At 50.8% G+C, this 25,464-nt stretch overlaps 8 protein-coding genes across 8 annotated transcripts; 5 read left to right on the top strand and 3 right to left on the bottom strand.

Moving 5' to 3' along the window:
- Nucleotides 1–18: 18 nt before the first annotated feature.
- Nucleotides 19–1,917, bottom strand: KVR01_009354 (uncharacterized protein). The gene has a single exon (XM_044788180.1). It carries the CDS (start codon nucleotides 1,608–1,610, stop codon nucleotides 453–455), a length of 1,158 nt encoding a protein of 385 aa, XP_044641856.1. The 5' UTR covers nucleotides 1,611–1,917; the 3' UTR covers nucleotides 19–452.
- Nucleotides 1,918–2,114: 197 nt separating this feature from the next.
- On the top strand, nucleotides 2,115–3,645 carry KVR01_009334 (uncharacterized protein). Its single transcript, XM_044789207.1, has 2 exons — nucleotides 2,115–2,213; nucleotides 2,311–3,645. Exon 2 carries the CDS (start codon nucleotides 2,393–2,395, stop codon nucleotides 3,482–3,484), a length of 1,092 nt encoding a protein of 363 aa, XP_044641836.1. The 5' UTR covers nucleotides 2,115–2,213; nucleotides 2,311–2,392; the 3' UTR covers nucleotides 3,485–3,645.
- A 1,396-nt stretch (nucleotides 3,646–5,041) lies between these two features.
- On the top strand, nucleotides 5,042–9,044 carry KVR01_009599 (uncharacterized protein; the record flags this gene model as incomplete). The annotated part of the gene is made up of 4 exons (XM_044791182.1): nucleotides 5,042–5,196; nucleotides 5,319–5,545; nucleotides 5,604–5,870; nucleotides 5,926–9,044. The coding sequence occupies 4 exons, from the start codon at nucleotides 5,042–5,044 to the stop codon at nucleotides 9,042–9,044; spliced, it is 3,768 nt and encodes a 1,255-aa protein (XP_044642101.1).
- Nucleotides 9,045–11,034: 1,990 nt separating this feature from the next.
- KVR01_009617 (uncharacterized protein) lies at nucleotides 11,035–12,639 on the bottom strand. The gene is made up of 2 exons (XM_044792047.1): nucleotides 11,693–12,639; nucleotides 11,035–11,634 (listed from the first exon to the last, which is right to left on the bottom strand). The coding sequence occupies exons 1-2, from the start codon at nucleotides 12,594–12,596 to the stop codon at nucleotides 11,114–11,116; spliced, it is 1,425 nt and encodes a 474-aa protein (XP_044642119.1). The 5' UTR covers nucleotides 12,597–12,639; the 3' UTR covers nucleotides 11,035–11,113.
- A 1,876-nt stretch (nucleotides 12,640–14,515) lies between these two features.
- KVR01_008919 (uncharacterized protein) lies at nucleotides 14,516–14,827 on the top strand (the record flags this gene model as incomplete). The annotated part of the gene is made up of 2 exons (XM_044784064.1): nucleotides 14,516–14,535; nucleotides 14,647–14,827. 2 exons carry the CDS (start codon nucleotides 14,516–14,518, stop codon nucleotides 14,825–14,827), a joined length of 201 nt encoding a protein of 66 aa, XP_044641421.1.
- Nucleotides 14,828–15,996: 1,169 nt separating this feature from the next.
- Nucleotides 15,997–19,914, top strand: KVR01_009243 (uncharacterized protein; the record flags this gene model as incomplete). Its single annotated transcript, XM_044781710.1, has 5 exons — nucleotides 15,997–16,510; nucleotides 16,579–17,445; nucleotides 17,526–17,966; nucleotides 18,045–19,760; nucleotides 19,817–19,914. The coding sequence occupies 5 exons, from the start codon at nucleotides 15,997–15,999 to the stop codon at nucleotides 19,912–19,914; spliced, it is 3,636 nt and encodes a 1,211-aa protein (XP_044641745.1).
- A 914-nt stretch (nucleotides 19,915–20,828) lies between these two features.
- Nucleotides 20,829–22,096, top strand: KVR01_008884 (uncharacterized protein; the record flags this gene model as incomplete). Its single annotated transcript, XM_044790558.1, has 3 exons — nucleotides 20,829–20,893; nucleotides 20,958–21,367; nucleotides 21,435–22,096. The coding sequence occupies 3 exons, from the start codon at nucleotides 20,829–20,831 to the stop codon at nucleotides 22,094–22,096; spliced, it is 1,137 nt and encodes a 378-aa protein (XP_044641386.1).
- A 338-nt stretch (nucleotides 22,097–22,434) lies between these two features.
- Nucleotides 22,435–23,295, bottom strand: KVR01_009392 (uncharacterized protein; the record flags this gene model as incomplete). The annotated part of the gene is made up of 1 exon (XM_044781493.1): nucleotides 22,435–23,295. One exon carries the CDS (start codon nucleotides 23,293–23,295, stop codon nucleotides 22,435–22,437), a length of 861 nt encoding a protein of 286 aa, XP_044641894.1.
- Nucleotides 23,296–25,464: the final 2,169 nt, after the last annotated feature.

Here is a 25,464-nt window from a genome sequence, read left to right as displayed (position 1 = left end):
GAACTGAGCTGTATGTGGTGTAAGTGTACGCGTGCCTCGCGGGCTGGTGATGCATTGTAGGGTATCTAGGTGATTCTATCCATCTACGCGTGAAGAAGAAACAGATGCTAGCTAAGTACCTAGGCTGTGCGCCTTGGTCGTAGGGGGGCTAGCCGCAGGGTATCCGTCTAGCCAGACGCCAATCAAGAGCCAGCCAGCCAAATTCCAAATTCCCCTCCCTCCCTTCTTCCCAGGTCATTGAACGCCATGCCGTTGCTGCATTCCCAAGTACTCATGCCTGCTTTTTGAGAGGGAAACAAAAAAAAAAGACCACAGTGAGGTAAACAAGCACAACACCACCCACCGACCCAATGAGGATACAGAGTGCTTCCACGGCCCCGCCCCGCCCCGGCTCGCCTCCTAGCTGAACCGGGAGCTGTAGCCGTGGTCGGCCGGCCGGGCAGGCAGCTAGCTCACACGGCCTCCCAGTCCATGGCATCAACCATGAACTCCCACTGCGCCTCTTCCTCCCCTCCACCACCAGCACCAGCACCATACCCATTCTCCATCGGTGGCGTCGCGGCTCCCGGCCCACCAACACCAACACCGCCGGGGATAAGCACCCCGCGCTCGGCAGCCAGCGCCCGCACGCCGGCCACGTACCGCTCCGCGATGACGTAGGCGCCCTCGAGGCCGGCGAAGATGGACTCGAGGATCCGCTCCAGATCATAGTCCTCGAGCGGGCGGGCCACGGCGGAGGGCCCAGAGGAGGCGGGCTCGTCGGCGTTCTTCCACCTGTTGCGGAGCTCCTTGGCGCGCGCGAGGGCGTACCGCGCGTCGCCCTCGGGGTGGTCGTCGAGGCCTTCGTCGCCGCCGCTGCTGCTGCTGGCGCCGAGGACCGGGTGGAGGGGGTTGCGCGGGTCGTCGAGGGCTTCGAGGACGTTTGCGTGGAAGCGGTGGTCGCCCTGGGCGTGGGGCGGCCGTGGGGTCCCGCCCCGGCTGCCGTTGCCGCTGCCGTTCCCGTTGGGGGTCCTGCTGCCCGGCCTTGTTGTCCCCCCGAACGCCCCCGTGATCCTGACGCCGAACACGCCCATCAGGTGGACCAGGGCGCGCTCGAGGAGCATGTAGTACTCGAAGAAGTCGAGCTTGAACATGAGCTCGGCCTCGGCGCGGTCGTCGGGGGTGTTGAGGTCGCGGTCGGTGGCGGCGCGGTAGGCCTGGCCCAGGAAGGGCAGCTTCCAGCGCATGCGGCGGGCTATCTTCATGAAGCGGCTCAGCTCGGACCAGGGGGTGGGGACGCGGGTGAGGGACGAGGCGTCGGGCTCGTAGGGGTGGTTGCTGCGTGGGTATGTCGTGCCGTTGGTTGTGGTAGTGGTGGGGGAGGTGTGAGAGGGGGTGGTGATTGGTGCTGTGCTCGTTGGCGGCGGGCGCTGGTGGTGTGGGTGCTGGTGGGTGCGTGTGGTTGATGTTGATGTTGTCGTCGTTGTGGTCGTGTGTGTTGCGGTCGCGGTCGCGGACGAGGACGAGGCGGGGTGTCTGAACTTATTGGACGTCCAGTAGTAGGGTGGGTGGCCGGTGTTGATGGGCGCCCACCTCGAGCTGGCGAGGCCCTTCTCTCCTGCTCCGACCATGGCGTTCTCTCTTTCTTTGCCTTATTTTCTCTCTCCTTCTCCCGATGGGCGGTGACGAGTAAAAGCAGATGGTGTAAACGATGTTGTCCGGGTCAGAAACAAGTTCAGAAATTGCTGGAAAGTATGTTCAGAAGAAAGGGAGGCATGGCAGGCGCAGGACAAGCAAGACAAGAAATGAAGGAGGCGAGACAGTGGCTGAGAGGCCCAATGGGAGAGGAAGCACAATGAAGCTTTGTTGTGTGTTTGAGTGAGGCTCGACAATGCGATTGTTGGTTGGAGATTGGGGTTGGCGCGACGTCAACCCAGCCAAGCAATCCTCAGCGGGCGGCTGCCGGGGTCTGGAAGGTGGGGGGAGGGAGAGACAGAAGGAGAGACCCCTGTCCCTGCCTGGGGAGGTCTCCCTCGCCCCACACCAACGTTTGTCGAACCCCAGCCCTGCCAGCTTGTACCTCCGTACCTCCGTACCTGCCAAGATGTCAGCACAACTACCAACCGCATCGACTTGACGGTTCTATCAACGCCTTTCGCAACGCCTTTCGACGAGAGGCTCGGTCCACAATTACGTGCCCGGATCCTTCAAATTACAAATGGAGCCTGCGGTTTGTATGACACCTCCACAGCTAACCTGATCGGGGGACATCGTGTACTGCCAAGGGCGTCACCTCTGGCGTCAGTGACGTCTTTACTAACAGGAAAACAGAATAAATACGCATTGCCCACGAGGCCCCTCTGACAATGTATGAGTGTGTTAGTCCACGCCAAGCAACACAGGCAACACCAACATGCCATCGCCCATCGTCCCACCACCGCTCCAGCCAGGCCAGACAATAGCCTTCGTCTCGCCCTCGGCCCGCGTAAACACCACCTTCCCCGCGGCCCTCGAACGGGCAAAAGCCCTCTTCACCTCGCAGGGCTACCACGTCCGCGAGCTCTTCACCAAAGACACGGGCATCCAGTCCTCCATCGCGAACCGCCTGGCCGAGCTGCGCACCGCCCTCACCGACCCGACCATCTCGGCCGTGGTCTGCACCGCCGGCGGCACCTCCTTCACGGAGCTCCTCCCCGCCCTCCTCGCCGACGCGGACCTGCACGCCGCCGTCCGCGCCCGGCCCAAGGTCGTCGTGGGCTGGTCCGACATCACCGGCCTGCACTGGCTCCTGCACGCCACCGCCGGCCTGCGCACCTTCTACGGGCCCTGCGCCCTCCCGGCGCTGGGCGAGCCCGCGGCACAAGACGAGGCCGAGCATGACGGCTCCGCCCTCGCCTTTTGCCTCAGGCACCTCCTCCGCGCCGTCACCGACCCGGCGCCCCTGGGCGGCGTCGCCCGCTCGCCCACCTACGCCCCCGACCCGCCCGCCATCCTCGCCGACCCGGCCTCCCTCGCCCGCCCGCGGCTCGCGCCCTCGGGCGGCTGGGCGTGGCTGAGGCCGGGGCGCGCCCAGGGCAGGCTGTTCGGCGGCTGCCTGAGCGTCATGGCGCGGCTGGGCGGCGTGCGCGGGATCGCCCCCGACTGGAGGGGCCGGATCGTGTTCTTCGAGACGGCCCTGGGCGAGGACGACGCCTCGGGGCCCGCGCTGGACCGCGTGCGGGCCGGCCTGGCGGACCTCATCGCCCAGGGGGTGTTTGACGACGCCGCCGGGGTGGTGGTCGGCCGGCCGTTTGGCTACGACTCGCCCGCGGCCAGGGCGCGGTATGCCGGTGTCATCACGGCGCTGCTGTGTGAGGGGCGCCTGGCGGGGAGGGAGTTTCCGATCTTGTTTAATGTGGATATCGGGCATACCACGCCTATGGTTACGTTGCCTTTTGATGCGCTGGCTGTGCTGGATTCTGAGAGGGATCAGTTTAGTATCCTGGACTCGGCACTGCAGGCGTGAGGACGGAAGGCTAGTAGATACCTGACTCTATAATTAATATCAATGTAGATATCTCATCACCGTTCGTCGTTTGACTGCACTGAGGTTCACAACACTCCGTGACACTATAGTATCACCTGCTATAGTGCTGTCCAATTCATATCCAGATAGCAGGAAAGTAGGCCGCTACCCTCGTTGATTGGGTATGTATGGTGTGCGCCTCAACGCCAGTCGTGCACTGAGAACATTGAACATCTAAGAGGAAAAGGTCGGTACTGGTAAACAGACTAGACACCCTTATAAGACTTTGTATCTTGCCCTCCAAAGTTCTGGAACGAGAAAGCATGTAAATAGACCTCCAGGGGTACCTTTTCGACCCCGTGATATATGCAGTCAGTGCATTTGTGACATATTGCAACAGTGCTGGCAGGGGCTTTTTTATAAGACCAGATATTCACACACCCATTCTTAGAGAGAACGGAAATTCACACACCCAATATCGGAAGGCGCACACCCATTTCTAACTAAGCAGTATAGAATACAAGATGTCTTCTATAAAAGGGCCGATTAGGGTGAAGGGGGTGAGCCCCAGAGCGCGAAGTATAGCGAAGGGCTATGAGTAGGGCCGGTAGGCACGACTTAAGTTCCCAGAGGACCAACCTACTCTATTTATAGTCCTTAAAATTATAAAGAACTTATTTATTAAAGTTGTAAAGACTTTAAGGTCCTATCTTCTAATTAGTCAAATAAGTAGGAGGGTGTGCACCTTCTGATATTAGGTGCGCGAATTTCCGTTCTCTTCTTAAAAATAATATACCTTTCTAGCTATTTAATAAATTAAGGTATAAAAGTTTAAGGTCTTTATAATTTAAATAAATAAATCTTCTTAGTAATATTAAAGAATATAATAAAAAGATTTATTTTTTAAAAACTTATATTTTAATTAAATTATTCTTATTAATTTTACTTATAATTTTTATTATATTTTATACTTTAAAAGTTATTATTTTTACTCTAACTAATACTTTTATAAAAAATTCTTATATAGAATACTTCTTAGTTAGTAGAGGGGTATATAACTTCTAAAAATAGGTCCGTGAATTTCCTCTCTTATAATAACATACTCTGTTACCGCACGTTTCTGACGAACTATTAGGAAGTCCCTTTACCGTAAGAAAGCCCCTGCCAGCGCCATTGCAGTGCCTAGGTATACGAGACGGCCTGCGCTACTTTCTGTGGGCGTCAGGATGCTCAGCTCTTATCCTTACAAGTGCAGTGCCCAGACTCGGCCTCCATCTCGCGGGAGCCAATGCCACACGCGCTTTTACGCCACAATCTGCGCCTAGATTTTGGACACTGAGATTTTGGACAAAATCACTCTGGCCAACCAGAATACGCCGCGTACTGCGGGTGTAGCCGTAAAGACAGCCCGGGACCCGAGCAGTCGCACCGCATATCTCCAAGCTGGGGTGCAGACTCTCATCCACTACGCCTGAAATCTTTCTTCGCATCAATTAACCTGCTCCTGTGTTACATATTTGCCAAATCTTCTTCACCAAAACGTCCAGATCACCCAAAATGCACGTTCCCAGGCGCATTGAATCTACTAGGGAGGACGATGCCATCTGGCGTCGGCATGAGTCCACAATTCGCCAGCTATACCAGGAAGATAGGAAGACGCTGAAGGAGGTCAAGGAAATTATGGAGAATGAGAGAGGTTTCCCTGTGACACCGTAAGTGTGGAGCTTTCATGGACAACGCCCAAATTGCCCACGTTCCACTAGGTGTCATTGCCCCAGGTCTCATTGATTGATAGAACGCTCTTAAGTCGGTCCTAACCAGACGCTGTTTTCAGGATATCGGTATGGGAGGTGAAGTTGAGACAGCTCAAGATGCAAAAAAAGCTCAAGGCACGGGATTGGGCGTCTGTCTACCAGCACGTTCGCCCTCGTCTGCAACGTGACGGCAAGATGAAGCTTCTTAGGCCGACGGTTGTTCTGATCAATGGCACCGAGAAACCTTTGGTCGACTGCTGGAAAGAGTTCAGAAGGAACAAAGTCCTGTGTCAACGGGATGCACAAGGTTTGTGCAATGCTTGGATTAACCAGACTGTTCTGTGGCTGATCGAAATTTCCCATAGATCATCTCCCTCCGCTTCCTCCGGGGGTCTTGATTCGGACACCATCTCCAGAACTCCTGGAAAGCACTCCTCGAATACAGGAAAAGCAGTCTCCTGAAGCACTTCTCTTCACATTGTTTCAAACCACAGTCGTCAGTTTCCAATCGCTCCTCGACCCGCACTGGCCATCAACAGCTCTTCCGAGTGACGTGTTGGTCCTTGCAGATTCAGCGTATGGGTCATGTCTCGAAGGGATTGCCTTTACCAAGGTATTTGAGATAATACCAAGTATGTTGCAATTTCCCCACGACCCAGTGGTGCAAAACTTACTAACCAACAGCAGATGTCACACAATACTCCTTGCCGTCTCCGAATGCATCTGCAAATGGAAGTCAACATGACCAAATCACTTCTTCCTTGGGCTTTTTGGACCAACCCGCTGCTTTCGGGCATTCTGCTTCATGGAGAGCTCAACTTACTGGCATTGTTGCTTGCCTATCGTCACCTTTAGAGTCAGCAACCCCCAACAGCCAAGACCTGAGGCTGAACTTTGATAGCCATCACTACTTATTCCTGGTGGTTTACTTGTTGTCCAATGGACACCTTCGTTCATATTCATACGAAGAAAGACACACCAAGATGGCTACAATTTTCGAAATGACATTCAGATTCGTGTCCCGGCGAGTACTGTTGGCGCTGTTTCAGAGCAACTTGCCAAGCATCAGAGCCGCGTGGGAGAAGCTGTTACCTTGGGCCGGGAGACTTGAGCACAGAGAAGCCTTTAGTGTGTTGATGGGAGTCGGCATGGATATGAACTGGCTTGAAGAAACTGTCAATGGACATGAGTATTTGTACCACGCGGCGCAAACCAATTGTGGGAGTCTCGTCAAAGCTCTGCTTGCCAGAGGTTGTCGTCCGGACTCGTCTTTCGGGGAAGGCCAAAGAACGACAGCGATCATGGCAGCCGTCGAAAACGGCGACCTAGATTCTGCAAAGCTCTTGATCCGGCATTGCGACGTCAATCGAGAGATGCACATGGGAAATTACCGCGGCAAAAATGCCACTAATTTCGAGTTGTTCATTAGAAATTTCTGTGGAACGGACGAGGCTTACCACTACTGCCTTGACCTCTTTCTAGACCAAGGTGCAGATGTGGACTACAAGCTCCGCTGTGGTCTCAAATTCGTCAACATGATCTATTCCCAACACCGGCTGTTGTCGATGCATGACCACTCAATCCGCGACTGGTCGTTATCGATGCATGACCACTCAATCCGCGACTGGTCGTTATCGATGCATGACCACTCAATCCGCGACTGGTCGTTATCGATACTCGACTATGTTTTCTATCGCCGTCGCTCATCATATTCAAAGCTGGCAACTTTCAGTAAGACGTCACAAGCCTTCAGCAGATCAAGGGCTCTCGGGTTCCTTGAACAAGGTGTGCACGTACTGCAAGAGTACCTGCAAAGGAGCACCGAGTCCCGTCAACAGCAAGTTGGTTGGCTTACGATTCTATTGGTTGAGCAGTTCCTCTTGGCCCGTGACAATTCCAACAGCAGAGTCTGCTGCCAGGCCGTGCTACGGTTGTCGGAGTTAGGTGCTGACCTTGAATTATTGTCAACCCGGGACCTGCTTGCAGACGGGATACTGATCGTCATTGCGGAACTTGCAACGTCGGGAGTGAAGCGAGATGGGGAGGACGGATGCGTCTTGATGAGATTCTTTTTGAACCGAGGCTTTCAAGTTCGAGCAAGCACCTTGGTCAAGGCCACTCAGGACGGAGACAGTACCAGACTGAAATGGCTAGCGACATATTGCCCTGATCTCAGGGTGCACGGGGTCGAAGCTCTTGCTGAGGCGGTTGCACGCAAGAGCTTCAAGGCAACAAAAATCCTCTTAGATGGAGGTGTGGATCCAAACTCTGCCTTCTGCTGGGTCCATTCGTTCCTAGGAGAGACAAAAACTAATATCTTCGGAGTAGCTGCTATGGGGTCAACCCTTGCCATGACGAAGTACCTAGCCCGGCGTGGCGGAAAACCTTTGCTTGAGAAGCCCGGCGGTCACTCCTCAAAGATCTTAGTAGACCTGCTCTTAGATGAATATGTCTACGACCTGTTTGCCAAGGTCAAGTATATCATCGAAGAACATCTCGCAGTCTCTGAGCCCTTCTACCCTTCAGAAGATCTTCTGGATGCTTGCTTTACTCATCCTTGGGCAATAAAGGAGAAGATGAGAATATTCGAGTATCTTCTCGGGAAAGGGGCGAGGTTGACAACAGGCTATCCAGTGGCATCGTGGATAGCCGCTGGTGGCAGACACGAGCTTGTGCGAAAGATGTTGGACCTCGGCGCCGACGTGAATCAAGCTTCCGAGGTTTCCTTCGGGATAATTATGCATGCCTGGGGAACACGGCTTACACCATTGCAGGCTGCAGCTGGAATAGGTGACTACGACCTGGTGTGTTGGTTGTTGGAACGCGGTGCGGATTTGAACCCTCCAGTACACCCATACGACGGCACAACGGCTCTGCAGGAGATTTGTGCTTGGGACCCAGTGCGACCGGAGGAAAGGAAGCGAAAAGATGATATCATAAGGCTGTTTCTTGGGAAAGGGACAGACGTCAACACCGTATCCCCCATGCGAAAGACCGCGTTGCACTGCGCAGCCCGGCTGGGAGATTTGCCAACAGCATTCCTACTTCTGAAGCATGGTGCCAAGCCTAATGCTCCATTTCAACAAGACTCGCATGGAATTCCTCAGACTGCTTTGGATGTGGCAGCTAGGTATGGACGACTTGACATGGTCGAATTCCTCCTCAACGCAAATGCACTGAGTGGGACCGCGTTCTCTTGTGCCCGACTTTACGAAGGAGCGATAGAGATGGCTGTAAAAGGGAAGCATTTTGCAGTCGCTGATTTGATCCGCAAGCATTCAGCTGGTCAGGACAGGGGATGGGGTTTTGCGCACGATCACCAGAGCACGACAACGATGGCTGGGCTTGACAAGACACAACAGCCAGTAACCGGAAGCACCTGGCGATCTGCTCAAGGTCCCAGTGGTGTGGGGCATCACATGACAGATTCCGCTGTAAACCGGTACGAAAATGTACAGGTCTGCCTCGCCACTGATCTAAGAATGATCAACAGCAAACCAAGCTCGGAGGTCCGTGAGGAGAGCACGACACTCACAGAGACGACTGGTTCGACCGGCGCCCGTGCGATAGAAGAGGTCCAAGATAAATCGCAACTCGCAGACAGTGGAGGCAAGGTAGCTTTCGGAGACGACGGAGACAACGCTGCGGATCAGAATACCTTTCATTGTGAAGTTTCGTCATGGGCAGAATGGGGAGTGCAGCAGCCGGAGGGCCAGGTCTGGGACGGTGATGACGAGCAGAACGACGTACAGCTTATTTTAGAGAGCCTGAGTACCGATGTGTTTATGGGTTTCTCGGAGTTTTGAAGCCCGGGCACAGACATCATGTTGTTTTCCATCATTTCTTTCCATTATGCAGAAGCTTCCCAGTGGTCTGCAACATCTATGTATAACTTGGCTAATAATTACAAGACGAGAGATTGACACCAGCCAAAACAGGGAGTACACTATGTCACCAGCAGGACTGCGCCGCCATGGGCATGTATTGATGCTCAGCATGAGCTCGCGTTACAAACTATTGATATATAATTTTATTGACTACCTAGGGTCCTGTCTCAATGTTGGACCCCGTGCGTGGACAGGCAGGTAGGACATACCAAATAAGACCCACACTTGTCACACCCACAGCTAATAATTAAGACAATAAGGTATGCACCAGGCTTTGGCCACATTGTATTTTTTATTTAACTATTTATCTATTCATTATCTTCTTAACTTTTAGACTAGCTATTAGCTTATACCTTAAGTATAAAGTTAATAATTACTTAATATATACCTTTAAACTTATCTATATATAAAGTTATTAACTTCCTTTATAAGGCTCCCTTTTTTATTATATTCCTTATATATTATATAAAAATAAATAAATCCTTAATAATAAAATAATATACTTAAAGAAAAAAGATTTAATTTTTAAGTGTTTAGATTTTTACTTTCTTTATATAGTATTTATTTAATATATAATAAATAAACTTTATTTAATTTTTAAAAAGTTTTAATCTTTTATAAAATTTATATAGAAAGGTTTTTAAATAGGTTTATTATTATAATATTATTATTCTATTATTTATATACTTAAAATAGAGATTATAATATATTTAATTTATTTAATAAGGGTAGATTTAAATAGTTATTAAGTATATTAATAAGAAAGAGTTAGTTTATTAAGTTTTATATTATAGGATTCTTCTTTTATAAGGGTTATTTTAAAAACTATTTTAATCTTACTATATAACTACTTTATCGACTTATTATAATATATTAGTTTTTAGGCTATTTATATTAATAATATAGTACTATTAAAAGTAATACTTTCTAACTTTATTTATATAATATAAAGCTTAACTATATATTTATATACTATATTCTCTTTCTACTATTATTAATATTATATTTCTTTAAATATTAGATTTTAAGTATTTATTATTATATAAAGGTATTATATATATTTTATATATATAGGGATTGAAAATAAAACTATAAGGTATATACTGTATCTATTAACCCTGTGAGCCAATTTATATCACTTTTTTAGGCGATGTGATTTTTTAGCCCCAGGAATCTATAATCTAAAGACGTGAAATATCTAGGGATGAGTATAGTTTCGTTTTAATCCCTATACATGTAAAATATACATAGCGCCTTTATATAGTAGTAGACACTTAAGACCTAGCACTTGAGCCTTTGAAGAAATATAGTGCTAATAACAGTGGAAAGAGAATATAGTACGTCTGTGGGCACGTGGCTCTGGGGACGAAATACCCAGGTAACGACCAGTAGCAGCTCGGTAATGATACCTGGCGAAGAAGGCCTTGTCTCGTCCCCGTGCCCAACAGCAGAAAACTCGACAGAAAAAGATCTCGTCACTGCCTTCAATCTTTCTTCACTGTCGACACCAACCTGAACGAGCTCCCTCTACCTCGTTGGATGCGGCCCTGCAGACAACATTGTGGGTGGACTGACGTCGAGTATGCTCTGCTGCACAAGTTCACTGCGGACACTTTGAAGGTGCAATTATTTCTGTGAATGGCGCTGATCTTCTTCAAGCGAGATGAGTCCATCAGTCGGGCGACAAGACTGGCCGTACTTTGCGAAGTGGTAAAACTCGCCTGCATATTGTGCCCGCGAGGTACGGCCGCGCAGCTTCTCCAGTTTGGTATCCCGTAGTAATGGGTTAGTCAAGGAACCAGCTTGGCAACACGGCTGTAATTACTCTTTGTTTGGTGTAACTAACGCTTTAAGCGCCTCCAACAAGTATTTTGCCAACGGAGAGACCCCGATGTTTATGTCACACATGTTTGTTCACGGATATGGATGTAGTTCATTATCCCTTGCATACCTAGGTAAGCAGCTGCGTGAGATCGTCGCTAATACCATCAAGGCGACGTTGGCGAATCGACAACACGTGAGCTCCGGTCATACACTCTTGGGTCTGCACCACAGTGGTCGACTACATATTTCCAGGTACGCTCAATAGCATCCCTAGCATCCGAGTCCAGCCGGACGGCGTCCCACATGATGTAGCCCCAGCGACGGAGCTCGTCTGGTATGAAGACGCCAAAAAGATTGCTATACTCGCCCTGCCAGAAGAGAATCCAGGCAAGTGGCGGACAGCCGGGATTGTCCCCGTGAAATGGTGTCTTCTGCCTGCAATCTTGGGCAGAGTCGTAGAGGTTAGGCCGCACTGTACGTCTCCTATTTTGAAGCATACCCATATAAAGAAACTCATCCAGCCATCCCTCGGTCTCAAAATCATAGGCTCCGAGCGAGTCCTCTCTTGAGGTAATTTCGGTGAGTACGATCTCCACTAGCTGTTCACGGCTTTTGATCTTGGAGATGTTGGCTAGGAGATGTAGCCCGTGGTTCAGCATCGTATTCTGAGATCTGTCGTGGACCCCTAGTATGTAATACGTTAGTGATGGGTTACAAACTGTATTTCAGCGGAGGTGACTTACTTGTGTACCCACCAGGCAGCTCCGTGACCAAGTTCAGCTGCGCATGGACAGAGGTCTTATCAATGTGCCTATATTTCGGATTCCGCTCCTCGTTCAGATCCCGGGCTACCTGTTTAAAAAGAATTCTGTAATAATCCTTGGCAAAGTCATGTATGCTTAGAATCTCCTCAACTTCCCACGCCGGAAACATGTTAAGAATACGAACGCGGCGGTCGGTGGTGTTGAGTCCCAGTTTGGCTCTTCGTCCACATTCCCGTGAGCCACATACATTGCAGAACATCTGCATCCGATAGAATGCGCGTTGAATCCGGCATCGCTCCGTTTCACTAAGAGAGGCGGACTTGCTGGCTTCGTTCTCTGCCTTTGACGGTAGCGTGTCCAGCGCCCAGCGCGCAAACGCTTCTGTCAGCGGCTCGATGACGGAGGCGTGGAAGCGGAGTATAGAGATGCACGCGTCTAGAGGCAGCTCTGCGGTCCAGTCACTAGCTGGCGGTGACGTTGGTGGATCTGTAAAATGTATTGCTTGCTGCTCCTCGACGAAAGCCCTGAGGAGAGGCTCCGTACGCGTGTTTTGGAATTCCTCTGTTCCTGAGTGATACGCAGCAAGTACGTCAACACGCATTCCATCCAAGAGCTGTGTAATGAGGTGTCGTAACACCCTCCTTCGATGCTCGACATAAGTGCGATGTAGCTCGGGCGAGGCATGAATGAGCGCGCTGAGCGACGCGAGGTCCGGTGCATTGCACAGAATTAGACACTGTAGCTCCACGGGCAGTGTCTCTAGCGACGGCGGAGTTGTTGCGGGGGACCCGGAGTTCGTAAGATGAGGGGCCGCGGTGGGTTTCGACCCTACTAGTACTAGTAGTCCGCTACTGCCTGCGTCCACTGTGCTAAGTGTCTCCATGGCTAGATCCTGGTAGAACTTGTAAGAATGATGCGGGTTTTCCTGTTGCAAAGATGAAAGAAAGGGAGGAAGTGGTTGGGTGGAATGAAGTCGTTACTTATTAATAAGTCGACGGTGCAGTTTTTGATTGGCTGCGGTGCCGGGCAATAGTTTGTGCGTGTGCTGACGGCGGCCACCGCATGCTTACCACCTAGGCACCCAAAGAAGAGAGGTCGGAGGGCCGGTGTTATTTGATGTTGCTTATCAGTCTGCGTTTCAAGATCTATTTCTACGGCCCACGAGATGCGGTTGGCGATTGGCGTCCTTGTTGCCAGTGGTTGTTGCACATGCAGTTCAGCGGCCAGCCCTCAACGGAGACCACACAAACTTCAGAACACCATCGATGAATGCCAACTCGATCTTTCGGGCCTGGAGCCCTATTCTTGAGTTTAAAGACCAATACTACAGCCTTCGCCTTGATTACCTAAGCACTCTATTCTCCCATTTGTCCAAAAGTCGCGTAATATGTCGATTTTGCTTCCCGAGGCTGGTCTTCGTATCTCCTCTTCAAAGTTGTCATTCTTCCACAAAGAAGTGGTTTCCTTCCTAATACTCATACGCACAAAACGTATGCGGCTCCTTACTACAGTGATGAATACTCAAGCCCAGGGTTCTTTTCTTCTTTTTTTTTACACAAAAAAACAAGGAAAGAAAAGAAAGAAAGAAATAACAATGCCAAGGATAGTGCAGAAAGATTACCAGTTGACTGTACGTGGCCACGTCCACGAAGACAATTTAAAATACTCATTCTGTCTTTGCAACAGCTTCTTATTTAGGAGAAGACAGAAATTCAGCGGAACGGACGCAAGGACAAAGAGAGTCCCGCGAATAGGCGTCCCAGAGGCCATAATCTCACGGAAACCTGTTTCCAGCCCAGCCCTGGAGTCGAAACGAAACCTAAAGCAAGTGAGTAAATATTCGTCTCTAGTCACTGTAACGCACTAAGTAATTTTGACTGAAAATTTCCGGGCAAGAATGAAAGTGTTCGACATGCCATTACACAATCAGATGCCGCGGTTGTCATTGTCCAGATTGATTCAGGCTCGAGCGGTGACCGTCGGGCACCCAGAGTAATTAGATCTGTGCTACATCTGGGACTGAATTATTATAAATAACGTGTTGATAGCCATCCAGTAAGTGATTCTACTCGCACTGCAAATTTCATTATGGATTCACAGCATCCTTCGTCAAGAAGCCGCAGCCGTGAGGATCCCAATTACCTGAGATCCAATTCTCGTCCAGCCGGATCTAATAGTCATACTCCCCGCGCCAGGAGGCCCAGCACCAGTAACGCAGTAAATAGTGAATTATCCAGCGCCCCATGCGCTCGACAACCATATCTACCATCTACGGGTAGGGACGGGGACACGCCGAGTTATTACCGGGAAGCTTCGTACGAAACCACTGGATCACAACAATTTGTCGAGACTAACGCACCATACAATGTCCCTGCCCCAAATTCGCAATACGACATCAATGAAGGGTATAATAACGTTAACTATAGGGACATGCTGGATCCCCAGTACAATAACACCGGCCCTCCATACGATCCCGCCCAGAACACCCTTCCTGCTAACCACCAAAACGTCACAGCATCTCTAAGAAGCATCAGCTATGATGACCTCGCAGACAGACTGACAGAGATCTCCTTGAATCAAAATAGAATATCTAGCAACCACATCGACATTCCTACATACGGCCGGGAAAGTATATATCGTTCCGCATCAGACACGCAATCCCATGATGGCTACAAGATGTTTATGCGGACGGAGGTTGAGCCATCCAGAAAGAATCTCCAAAAAGTGAGGGGAAAGGCGTCTCTAAGAGACAAAAAGGTGGGCCAGGAAGCCCACTTGGCCGTGTACGAGGCGCACAAAGATATGGCGGGAAAACATATCCAGTATGTCATCTTCATTACGTCATGTCAGATCAACACATTAAGGCTACAAACATCTAGCCGCGATTCATTTTGCTTTCAGAATTTGCTAATCTTCTCCTCTCCACCGAATAGACTAGCTGACAAGAAGATGGCCTACATGGAAGCTTACCCTGGCGGCCTGGACAACGACCGAAGCTACGAAAACCACGTAACGGCCATAGTGGAGGCACTAGACGCCGCTGTCGGGAATCTCTCACTCGCGGAACAGCGAGCTGACGGTGAGTCATCATCCCTACATTTCATCCTGCTGTGAACCATCGAACGGCATCATTACCACATTTTAAGAAATACGGGCTGATTAAATAGTGATTCGGAGAGGGGACCTCCAGTACAACGTAGAGGAACAAGGGAAACTTGTGTTTGCTCGCGGTAATGGTTCAGATTCGGTTCTCGATCGGCCTCCGAGCGGATCATCGCTCAATTCAGGACGGACGGGTAGCAAGGTTAGTTCCAATTACTCGCAGCCAAGCACCGGTAGCAGAAGCAGAGTTGCGAGGCAGTGTAAAAGATTTAGTGTTTTCAGGGGGAAACAGTGTGAGAACTTTACTACTCACCAGTCAGGATTATGTGGCAAATGCCGTTAAGGTCACCTAGATACTTAAGTAGTTATAGAGCATGTATAACACTACGATTGAGAAAATAAAGTGTGGCTCTCACGAGGCTTTGCCCCACAGACTTATTTTTGCTTCGTTTTTTTTAAACCAGCATTTTGTCCTTTGAATACTTGATATTTGAGTGTTTGCCACTGTATGAAAGCGAACACGCTTCAATTAAATGAAACATATGTATCTGGTTTGGAAACGAAAGCACTGATGAAACAAACTACCGCCCTATAGCAAACTCAAGCCTACGCCGATTGAAGCACACATGGTGTTCCAGAGAGGGCAACACAGACATGCTTGAGCCTTTGAAACAGAAGGACAGATGACAGCGCAGATGTTTACGGAGTACTGACATGTAGGCTACAAACCCCAGAGGTTCTTTAGTCTAGTAGGCTGGTGGATAGAACTTTCAAGAGTGATTGGCTTCACGGTAAAGTAACAAGACTCGGAGGCACGGCATCTTGTAAGTGGAGATGAACGAAGTTTTTATGGACCATTTTGCTAATTGGTTGATGGCCTTAGTTGACACGCTAAAGAGTCCTTCACAGTGGAGAAGGCTACTGCCTGAACTCCACTCAGCGGCTCGTGCAATGGCTGAGCTGGAGCTGATAACCAGGTATGCGATCCTCCATCAACTAGGCAGAAGACTGTGGGTATATCTATGTATAGATCCGAATCCTTTCATATAACCTTGCAACCTTTGGTATTAAAGGGAATATAGTCGAAAATCCACGCAATCAAGCGTGAGCAGCAGATTGATTTGATTGATTTCAGCGATACATTCGCCTTTTCTGCTGATAGCCTGCAGGTGCTCAGAAGCATGTCTCTCCTCCAGTATTCAGAATTCAGATATGATACTCTACCTTCGCCGACGTCAATACGCCTCCTGCGTCTTCACAACACCAGAAACGGAGTCCTTCCGTCACTATGCGGCTATCCGGTACTCCACTGTTCCCTTCACGTTGTGGACCTCGCCAGCGAGTCGGCACCCGCGTACGAGGCCCTATCATACACTTGGGATAGCCCCGAAACCGAGTACCAGAAACGGCAAACAGATAACTGGAAAGACCCCTACGGACCGCTTTGTAAATGGCCCGTTGCTGTCCGGAACGGCAACACCGGCGAGCTTTCCGTCTTGCACGTGCGCAAGAACCTGTTTGATGCGCTGCTCCACCTACAGGGCATGGAAAACGTCGACCAGCGAGGTGGTGAATACGACAAAACGCGCCTGCACATTGCTGCTGAGGAGGGTGACACGGAAACAGTCAGATCAATGCTCGAGGAGGGCGCGAGCTGTGGTGCAAGGGACTGTTTTGGCGAAACACCACTCCATTGTGCGTGAAACCCCATCTCAATATCAATGAGATAATGTTTGTGTCACACTGACCATCTGAGAAAATAGACGCGGCCGAAAACGGGCACTATGAGATCGTCAAGGTCCTCATAGCCTCGGGAGCAGACATGAGCGTCTACGACAACACAGGCCGGTCGCCCGTCCAGTGTTGTATCCAGCGCAAGCGCGGGGACTGGGAGCAAGTAGCTCGGTTCCTGCGCGACGTGGCCTACCGCACCCAGGAGCTCCGTGACTTTGACGGTGGCGACCTGGAGATCGAGAGGAGGTCTGCGCCTTACAACAAGACGCCGCTTATCGAGGCGTCCGAGGAGGGGAAGCTTTCGCGCGTGAGGAGGCTGGTCCGACGCGGCGCCAACCTCTCGGCCACGGACGACTTTGGCGAGACGGGGCTGCATTATGCGGCTGAGAACGGGCACTATGATGTCGTCAAGGAGCTCGTCCGGGCCGGCGCTGATATGGAAATTGTGGACGGACACGGCAGGACGCCGATAGAGTGCTGCACCCAGCACAAGAGGCGCCAATGGGAGGGGGTTGCCAAGTTCCTGCGGGACCGGTCCTTTCGACAACAGGAGTTGAGTCTGTCGACTGCAGCGGCTGAAGAGGAAGTTGACCGAGACTCGGATTCGGATTCAGGGTCAGAAAGTGGTGTGAAAAATGAAGCCAAGGGCTCAGCCAGTGGTTTCTTTTGGATCGATGCCCTCTGCATCAACCAAGCTGACCTGGAAGAGCGCAGCGCCCAAGTGCAGATCATGCCACAGATCTACACTAAAGCCAGTTGTGTCATTGTGTGGCTGGGGGACGATAGCCAGATGATCTTCCGGCTGCTAAGAAACGTGTGGGCGAGACCGGATCTGAAGGAGGTGATACGGCGGGTCAACAAGAAAGCGAAGAGGCTTAATGAACTAAAAGAGCAATGTAAGTTATACAATATCAGGGTAGCTGGATTCTTTTGTTTCATGTGAAATTATGTCTTGCTAACCATTCGTATATAATAGGGTCGGTCTCTCTGCTCGCGTTTCTGGAAGACAAGAATGTAGACTGGGACATCCCTGAAGGCGCAATCTTCAGCATCAACGACCTACGCCTCATTCTCAGCACATTTCTACGATCGTGGTTCACCAGAGTCTGGTGCATTCAGGAGCTGAGTCTAGCTACTAAGATCAGAATGTTCATGGGCAAGACAGAACTTGAGTGGCATGAGGTCTTGAAGTTCCTATGTCTCCTGTCCCATTTGGGCTTCTTCCGTCCATCCAGCGTATGGAAAATGGACAAGGGCTGGACTATGCACGATGGGAAGGGGGGTGACGGCAGCGAAGCATGGAGGCTTGCCGAGATTCGACTACGGACGGCGAGAAACAGCGATGAGTGGGATATTGTGGACCCCATTTTTCATCGCAAGGGCTGTGAAGCCCCCTGTGTTCGGAAGGCAGATCGCTGTGAGTACAGTCAACCCTTTGCGAGCACACTACTCGACTCTTACAAAGCCCAAACTATTGATGGCTGACGACAAAAAGTGAGCCTACCATTGCTGATAGCAGCTACATGGTCTTTTGAGAGTAAAGATCCACGCGACAAGATCTATGCTATCATGAGTCTTGCTGCTCCTCTGCCACCACAAGACAAAATCATAGTTGACTATACCTCCCCCGTGGAAGACCTTTACACTCAGGTCGCCCACATCTTTATCCGCGGCTCAGGGCGGGACTCCATGTATAACCGTGGCGATGGCTTTGCTGGAATCCTTGAACCCCTCGAAGGCCTTTCCTACGTGCAGGATCCGTATTACAGCGGCCAGCAGGGCAAAATGCCCGAGCTGCCTTCATGGGTCCCTGACTTCAGCAACGCCCTCACGACAAACCGAATTTGGAGGAGGTCTTTCAGGGCCGCAAAGACAATCGAGCCCGCATTTGGTCCCGGGGAGGGGAAAGGCAACCTGCATGTCCTCGGGACCGAGATCGATGTTGTGGAGGCTGTGGAGCCCGGATGGGCCGAAATCGACCCCGACGATATGCCGGCAGATCTGGACGTTGACGTCGAGTCTTGGTTTAAGCTTTTGGAGACCTTGAAGCCCACAAGCGGCGAGAGTCCCATACAGATGCTTTTCAGGACGCTCACGGTGGATAAGCTCTGGGAAGGCTGTGACGAGATATCCAGACAACAAAGTGCTGTTTCGTTTCGCGAGTTCATTTCCTGGGAGCTAGCGAGCAGCATCAGAAAAGCACGGGAAGAGGAAGAAGAAGCAGCACGTGAGCCAGAACAGGATACACAGTCCAATACCGAGAGCGGCGCCGATACATCAGCTGGAGAAGAAGAAGAATCTGAGACGTCCTCAGACGATGGCTCCAGTTCAGGAGATGAGTCTGGGACCTCTGGCAACTGTTGGACTTGCGATGGTTGCGATCGGGAAATCGGGGCCGGAGATTGGCATTGCGATAGTTGTGATGACTTCGATCTGTGTTGGGAGTGTTTCCGTGATGGAAAGCTTGAGCACGACCCCAAGCATGACTTCACTCTCTACAAAGTCTCACCGAACGAAGAGCCCAGCCGAGAGCCTCAGGAGCAGGTCGAGGTCCCAAGCCGCCTGTCCAAAGTGTTGCGTTCCCGAGGTGCCTTGGGATCAAGTGTCTTTGGGTCGACCGAGTCGCTGTCCTTGAAACAGAAAGCTGTCATGAAGCGCATCAGCCAGCTTCGAGTCGGAAGATGGTTTGGAGATCATGGAGAGGTGCCGGACACCGAGCCGAAGGTTACCGCCTCCGGATATGGCCAAGACGACGACAATTCAAGTACTGCCTCATCAGCAAGCCACAAAGAGAACGAGGATGCTCCAAAGAATACCACCAGTGCGGACCTCAAGCAATCCTTGTCGTATATGCTTGGACACCAAAGATCCCTCGATAATGCCAACAACCAAGGAAACTTGAGATATCTCCCCACACTCGACGAGATTCCAGCGCAAGAAAAGTTGACAGGTGCTACCTGGGAGTGGTGTAAATTTCATGGCGATCCGTCAGCCTGCAAAATGCTCGACGACGAATCCAGCGTACGAGTACACATAAGCAAGGTATACCGGAAGCGATGCCTCTTCCGGACCAGAGCTGGACGGTTAGGCCTTGGTCCTCAGTCGGTCAAGCCGGGAGATGGGCTGTGGTTGGTGGCTGGGAGTAGGACACCGTATCTGCTGAGGAAGAAAGAAGAGCACGAGGAGGGAATAGAAAAGCTAGGTTTCATAGGTGAGGCTTATGTGCATGGTGTGATGTATGGGGAGGCAGTAGTGAGAATGTCGAAGGAGGATATGAAGAAAATATGCCTAGGATGAGACAATTCTTCACCAACGAAAGACTTTCTTTACCAAGGAGTACAGTGCAGTACTTGAGTAATACGTAATTTAAATGGATGAACATGCCCGACAGAAGCCCCTGAGCCTACTGAAAAATATCCTGCACATGACTACTTCTCCATTTCAGCCGTTTGGTTTGTAATTCGTCATACGTATGCGTCGATTCGTTCTTAATCCCGAAGGCGTACGCTCTTATTACGATCCCTTCACACAGCGGTAACCGCCCCAACACCTCGGCGTTCCACAACTGAGTTGAGTACAAAATATTACACAGAGTTCACTCTTTTATGACAATGCCTAGACATTAGTTACTCATCCGACATTTTCAAGTCAGCTGATACATTGTCAGGTATCTTGGCCAGGACATGGACTGCAATTGATGATGACACATTAGAGGCGATATTCGACGATGACTGAATGTACAGTAATGAGAGAACGCCACAAGGTAGACTGTTGACCAAATCTCCCATTGCAGTCCGCCCGCTGCCAAGGGTCTTCCTTCCGTCCCGCGCCTCCTGACAATTAACCATTGGCTAGCGCCTTTGCCCCAAGTCTTGAACATTTAGCCTAAACACAACTCTGAGCTAAAATCCCGGGGATCCGACCCCTTTCCCACCTAACTGGGCCCAATGTGGCTGAGGCCGACTACAGAAAGAGGAATCTAACGGAGGAAGACCTCTGAGGGGTGGGACTACTGGGCACTATAGCTGCTACACGTCTCCAGGGTCGCATTCACCGCAGAGCAATCTCGGTTGAGCCTAATTTCCAACATCTTGGTTCTTAAGGCTGATGTCGTAGCGCATGGAAAGTGGACGCGTGTGGCGATGGCACGGTGGTACGGAAGTCGATCGCGGCACGGGTGGAATATATATAATAGCCACTCGTCTCGCAGCATTTTGATTGCTATGCACACCTATTGTGACACTCTACCTGAGCCTCAAAAGTGCCATCTATAGTCAAGATGCATTCCAAGGTCCTTCTCTCGGCTCTGGCCTTTGGTGCCTCCACATCTGCCGGCACGGTCCCGTAAGTCTACGCGTTCCTGAAGTCATAACAAACGCAATGCCACAGTACTCACGCCACTCGCCAGTACACGAAAGCATACTCGCCAGGCTCCTACAACCCTTGATGCTGCTTTCAAGGCTGCAGGCAAGGAGTATGTCGGCACAGCTCTCACGATCCGTGATGATCCTCAGGAGCAGGAGATCATTACGACTCAGTTCGGCTCCATTACGCCTGAGAATGCCATGAAGTGGGAGGTAACTGAGTCCAGCCGGGGAAATTTCTCTTTCGACGGAGCCGATGCCGTCGTTGCGTTTGCCCAGGAGAACGATCAGACGATCCGATGCCACACCCTGGTCTGGCACAGCCAACTGCCGACGTGGGTCTCGGGGGGCGGGTTCGACAACGCCACGCTGCTTGAGATTATGAAGACTCACATTGACACGGTTGTGGGGAGGTATAAGGGTGTTTGTGACCAGTGGGATGTGGTCAACGAGGGTGAGCTGAGATTTATTTGTCTAACTTACTCCGGAGTGCTATTATGAGACTAACTCGCATCCTACAGCCCTCAACGAGGACGGCACTTACCGCGAAAATGTCTTTTACCAGACGATTGGCGAGGCCTACATCCCCATCGCCTTCCAGTACACCCAGGCTGCCGACCCAGATGCTCGCCTATTCTTGAACGACTACAATCTCGAGTACGCCGCCGACAAGGCCAAGGGTGCTGCTCGCATTGTCCAGCTGGTCCAGTCCTACGGTGCGCGCATTGACGGTGTCGGTCTGCAGGGTCACCTCACCTCTGAGCCAACCACTTCCTCCGGAGGCGGCGTGATTCCCAGTCTGTCCACGCTTGACAGCGCCCTGGCTCTGTACACGGACCTCGGCGTGGATGTTGCCTACACCGAGCTCGACATACGGTTCAACACATCGTCTGGTGACTTGGCTACAAAGTTGGAGACCCAGGCCGATGCGTATGTCAGCGTCTTCCAGTCGTGTCTCAACAACGATCGGTGCATTGGGATTACCATCTGGGGCGTTTCGGATAAGTACTCTTGGATTCCAAGTACCTTTACGGGAGAAGGTGAGGCGCTGGTGTGGGATGACAACTACCAGGAGAAGCCGGCCTACCAGGCTATCTTGAATGCGATCAATGCGGCTGGCAACTCCACAGCACCTTCATGCGGCGATGGAGCGGCCAAGTACAAGTATAGGAAGATGGCATAATGCCACAGCGGTTGATCGCCAAAAGGGAAATTGAGATAGACTCATGGGCTATGTGATGCCCTTTTCTTAATTCGAAATACTCTTCATTATTATCAAAGCCATTAAATCGTGAAGTTTTCCAGCAGCCAGGCGGGCTCGATGGTTACTTCCATGTTGGGAATATACCATACGTCTGGATCAGACAGTAAATCCTCGGAGAATGAGCGTATGGATGACACACTGGAGCACGGTGCTCCTGTGCCTCTGGTGCCGATCTTCACGTTGTGTCAGCTTTATGAGGCGACCAGACTTCCACTTTGAAATTCTATTTCCCTCTGAATACATCAATTGGCATGCCTTCAAGACCTAAGCACGGAGATTCGATCAGAGCCCGCAGGTATTCCAATGAACACAAGATAATCATCCGACTTCAGCGCTTTCTTGACCTCATTATCTTTCACCTTGTTGCTTTGTTCCAGGATTATTCTTGTATCCTCTGACATCATCTGCGAAACGGTGTGCCACACATTTCCCTGACGGGAGTATCTCGTTCGAACGACATACAACACCGCGATGATCCAGACACAAACAAGATTCACCATGTTCATGACCAGAGCCGCGATTAGTCCGCCCCAGTACCTTGGGATCCGGGCTTGGGTGGAGAATGTGGCATCGATATCGGCGGCGACGTCGAGCTCGGGGAGGAACTGGGCGTACCAGCTTTGCGTGTAGGTTGTCAGGAAGCTCTGGATGGCCCAGGATGGCCGACCCGTCGTGTGAATGGTCCTCGAGAATAACGCAGCGATATCTGGTGGAACCGCCCATCCGAACAAAGTACAAAGAGTGCACATTATCCAACTTGCGCCACTCTGCGCGAACATGCCGATGAATGAGGACGGGCCTATCCAGAGAGTGTTTGAACTGTCATGGACGTCTTCAGCTTTGAAGCCGTGTGGCCGTGTGAACTCAGAAATGGAAAGTATTCCTCTTTCGCCAGCGCTGATACCAGAGACAGCTGCGCCCATGAAATTCTGCCCTGCCTCCGCCGCGTCGTCGCGATGTATGGGTTCCCATCGGACCTCAGGCTCTTTTGGATCGCCTGTCGGATTAGACATTGAAACGTTGTAAACATCTGTATGAAGGCCTGCAAAGCATAGACTGACGTTAAGAGTCATTGTGGGAAAGATCTGATACGTATGCCACTCCCCACTCTTTGTCATGGGGCTGTCCAGCTGGACCGAAGAGTTCTGTTTCCCCCCGAGTTGTGCATCCACACTTTCGACAGTCACATTAGTTGAGAACACCAAGAATGTCCAAGAATTTGCTCCTGCTGACCAGAGTGGATATGACGGGTTCCACTGTCGCATGTTGGTGAGCACGTTTGTTTGTGTGCTGCTCTCTGTGATTTCTGCTGATAGGTGACAAAGTGCAACCATGGGAAGTGTATCAACTCCACCTGATGATGGGAGGGTACAAATGAACATTTGAGGCAAACAGACAGTTTGAATGCTTCCATCAATTCCATGGATGGATGAACAATTTGCCCAGTCGCCCAGGACTGCTTCCTCGAATGTACTTTCGTACGAGATTGAACCAAAAATCTGGGTCGAGGGTCCGGTTCCTGACTCTGCGGTAGTCATTGTCCAAACGACATAAGCGTCGATATTGGGCCTCATACATATGACCTGTGTTTCTTCGGAGAAGGCGGGTCCGACATAAGCCCGAAGCCTGGTACGCTGTTCCTCTTGGAACGGCACAAATGAGCGAAGCTTGACTCCAGTGTCCGAAACGCCGCGTGAATTGGGTTCAGGTCTGTCGGACGATTCCAACTCGCCGAACACAGCGTAGGAAGGTGGGAATTGGGCAAAAGAGTTTCGATTACAAGTTTTTAACGCGGCTTGCGCAGATAGTATCACATTGTGATGAAACCTTTGAGGAAGTTGAACCAGTGTAGCTGTATCGAAGCCAGACAGGAGCAAAGTCGAGGTGAACTGGATGCCGAAGGTCACCATTGTGACTAAAAGAAGCAAGATCATTTCCAGGCACAATAGTCGCCGGAATATTTTCCACGAAAGCAGGTCGCGGGCCAGGTTGAACGGGCCATCATTAACACCTCTCTTGATAGAAACAGGAATTGCCTTCGACAATGGTAGTCGCCGCTGTTCCAGAAGAAGCGCGGCCACCAGAGAAGTGCATATCGCAGCCTGTGCCGCTGCGATGGTCCGCACAACCACGGCACAGATTGTGATCGTCTGCGCCGGCCATGATTCGCTGAGCATGATCTTCCTCCAGACATAGGTAGCTCTCTCTCCTCCTGCAGGGCCCTCTCCAGCCCATAAGAAGACCAGGAACCCCAGTATCGCAAGCTTGAGAGCAGTTCCACCTGCAATGATTGCACAGGCTGAGAGACCAAGGGAATCGACAATGGGTGGTATTGGCAAGGTCTTAGCACGGTCAGGGCTATCCCCAAAGCTTTCAAAGATGGCAGTAGTGGCTGGTTTCCCTGCGGACGAAGGTTCTAGAGATGCTTGTTGGCTGGATTGGAGTCTGCCGTTCAGTGAATTATGAGTCGAGTCCTCCGATCTCTGGCTAGCTTCTTCATGAGGAAAACGAGTCTCGACTCGATACAGGTCGTCACCTGATGTGTCCGCTAGGTGACCATCACTGCTTTCGGAGACGATAACCGGGAGACGTCCGCCTTGACCGATGACCCGATTGGCATCGATTGAAGAAACAGCCTCAGGCGTCAGACTCGACGACGCTTCTTGACCGCTTGGGTCCGATAGATTAGATGCTGAGTGAAAAGAGTGTGTATGTTGATGTTCGTTGGAGTCACGAACATTCTGATCGGTGCTCATAGCCAGCGCTGGCATCTTATTTATGAAACCGTATGATAAAATGGGCCGAGAATCTGGTTGCGCACTTTGCCCCGGAGTAGCCATGGCCGCTTCGTCCTCTGCATGAGAGTTCATGAAAACTGTCAGATGGTAACACACCGTAGATTTGGATGGGTCTGGAATATCAAGAAAGTAATTGGGTGCAAAGTAACAACAGTGGAGATAACTAACAAAAGAGTTAAAGATAGTTCACCGAGACTTTAAGATGGATACAGGAAGTTCAAATAAAAAGACACTGTCCGAAATGGGCTTAGAAACACCTTCGAGACTACAACGTGTAACATGCCTACACAACGATGTCTTCTAGAGAGCGACAGTAAACCTGATTCACATGAGCCCTGTCGTGAGTTACATGTTCCAGCGTTCAACCACTGGCACCCCTACTTCGAAATCATTGACTGGTGTGAGATGTCGCCAGACCTTCAGCGAGATTGTCTTGCCCGTCACAATTCCTCCTTTGATAGGTGGAGCTGGAAACATGTCTGGCTCAGA

This window comes from Diaporthe batatas (genome assembly GCF_019321695.1).
Source record: "Diaporthe batatas strain CRI 302-4 chromosome Unknown Contig00011, whole genome shotgun sequence".
Classification (NCBI taxonomy): Eukaryota; Fungi; Ascomycota; class Sordariomycetes; order Diaporthales; family Diaporthaceae; genus Diaporthe; species Diaporthe batatas.
Note: the sequence above shows the minus strand (reverse complement) of the source record. Positions and strands in the feature narration are given on the sequence as shown.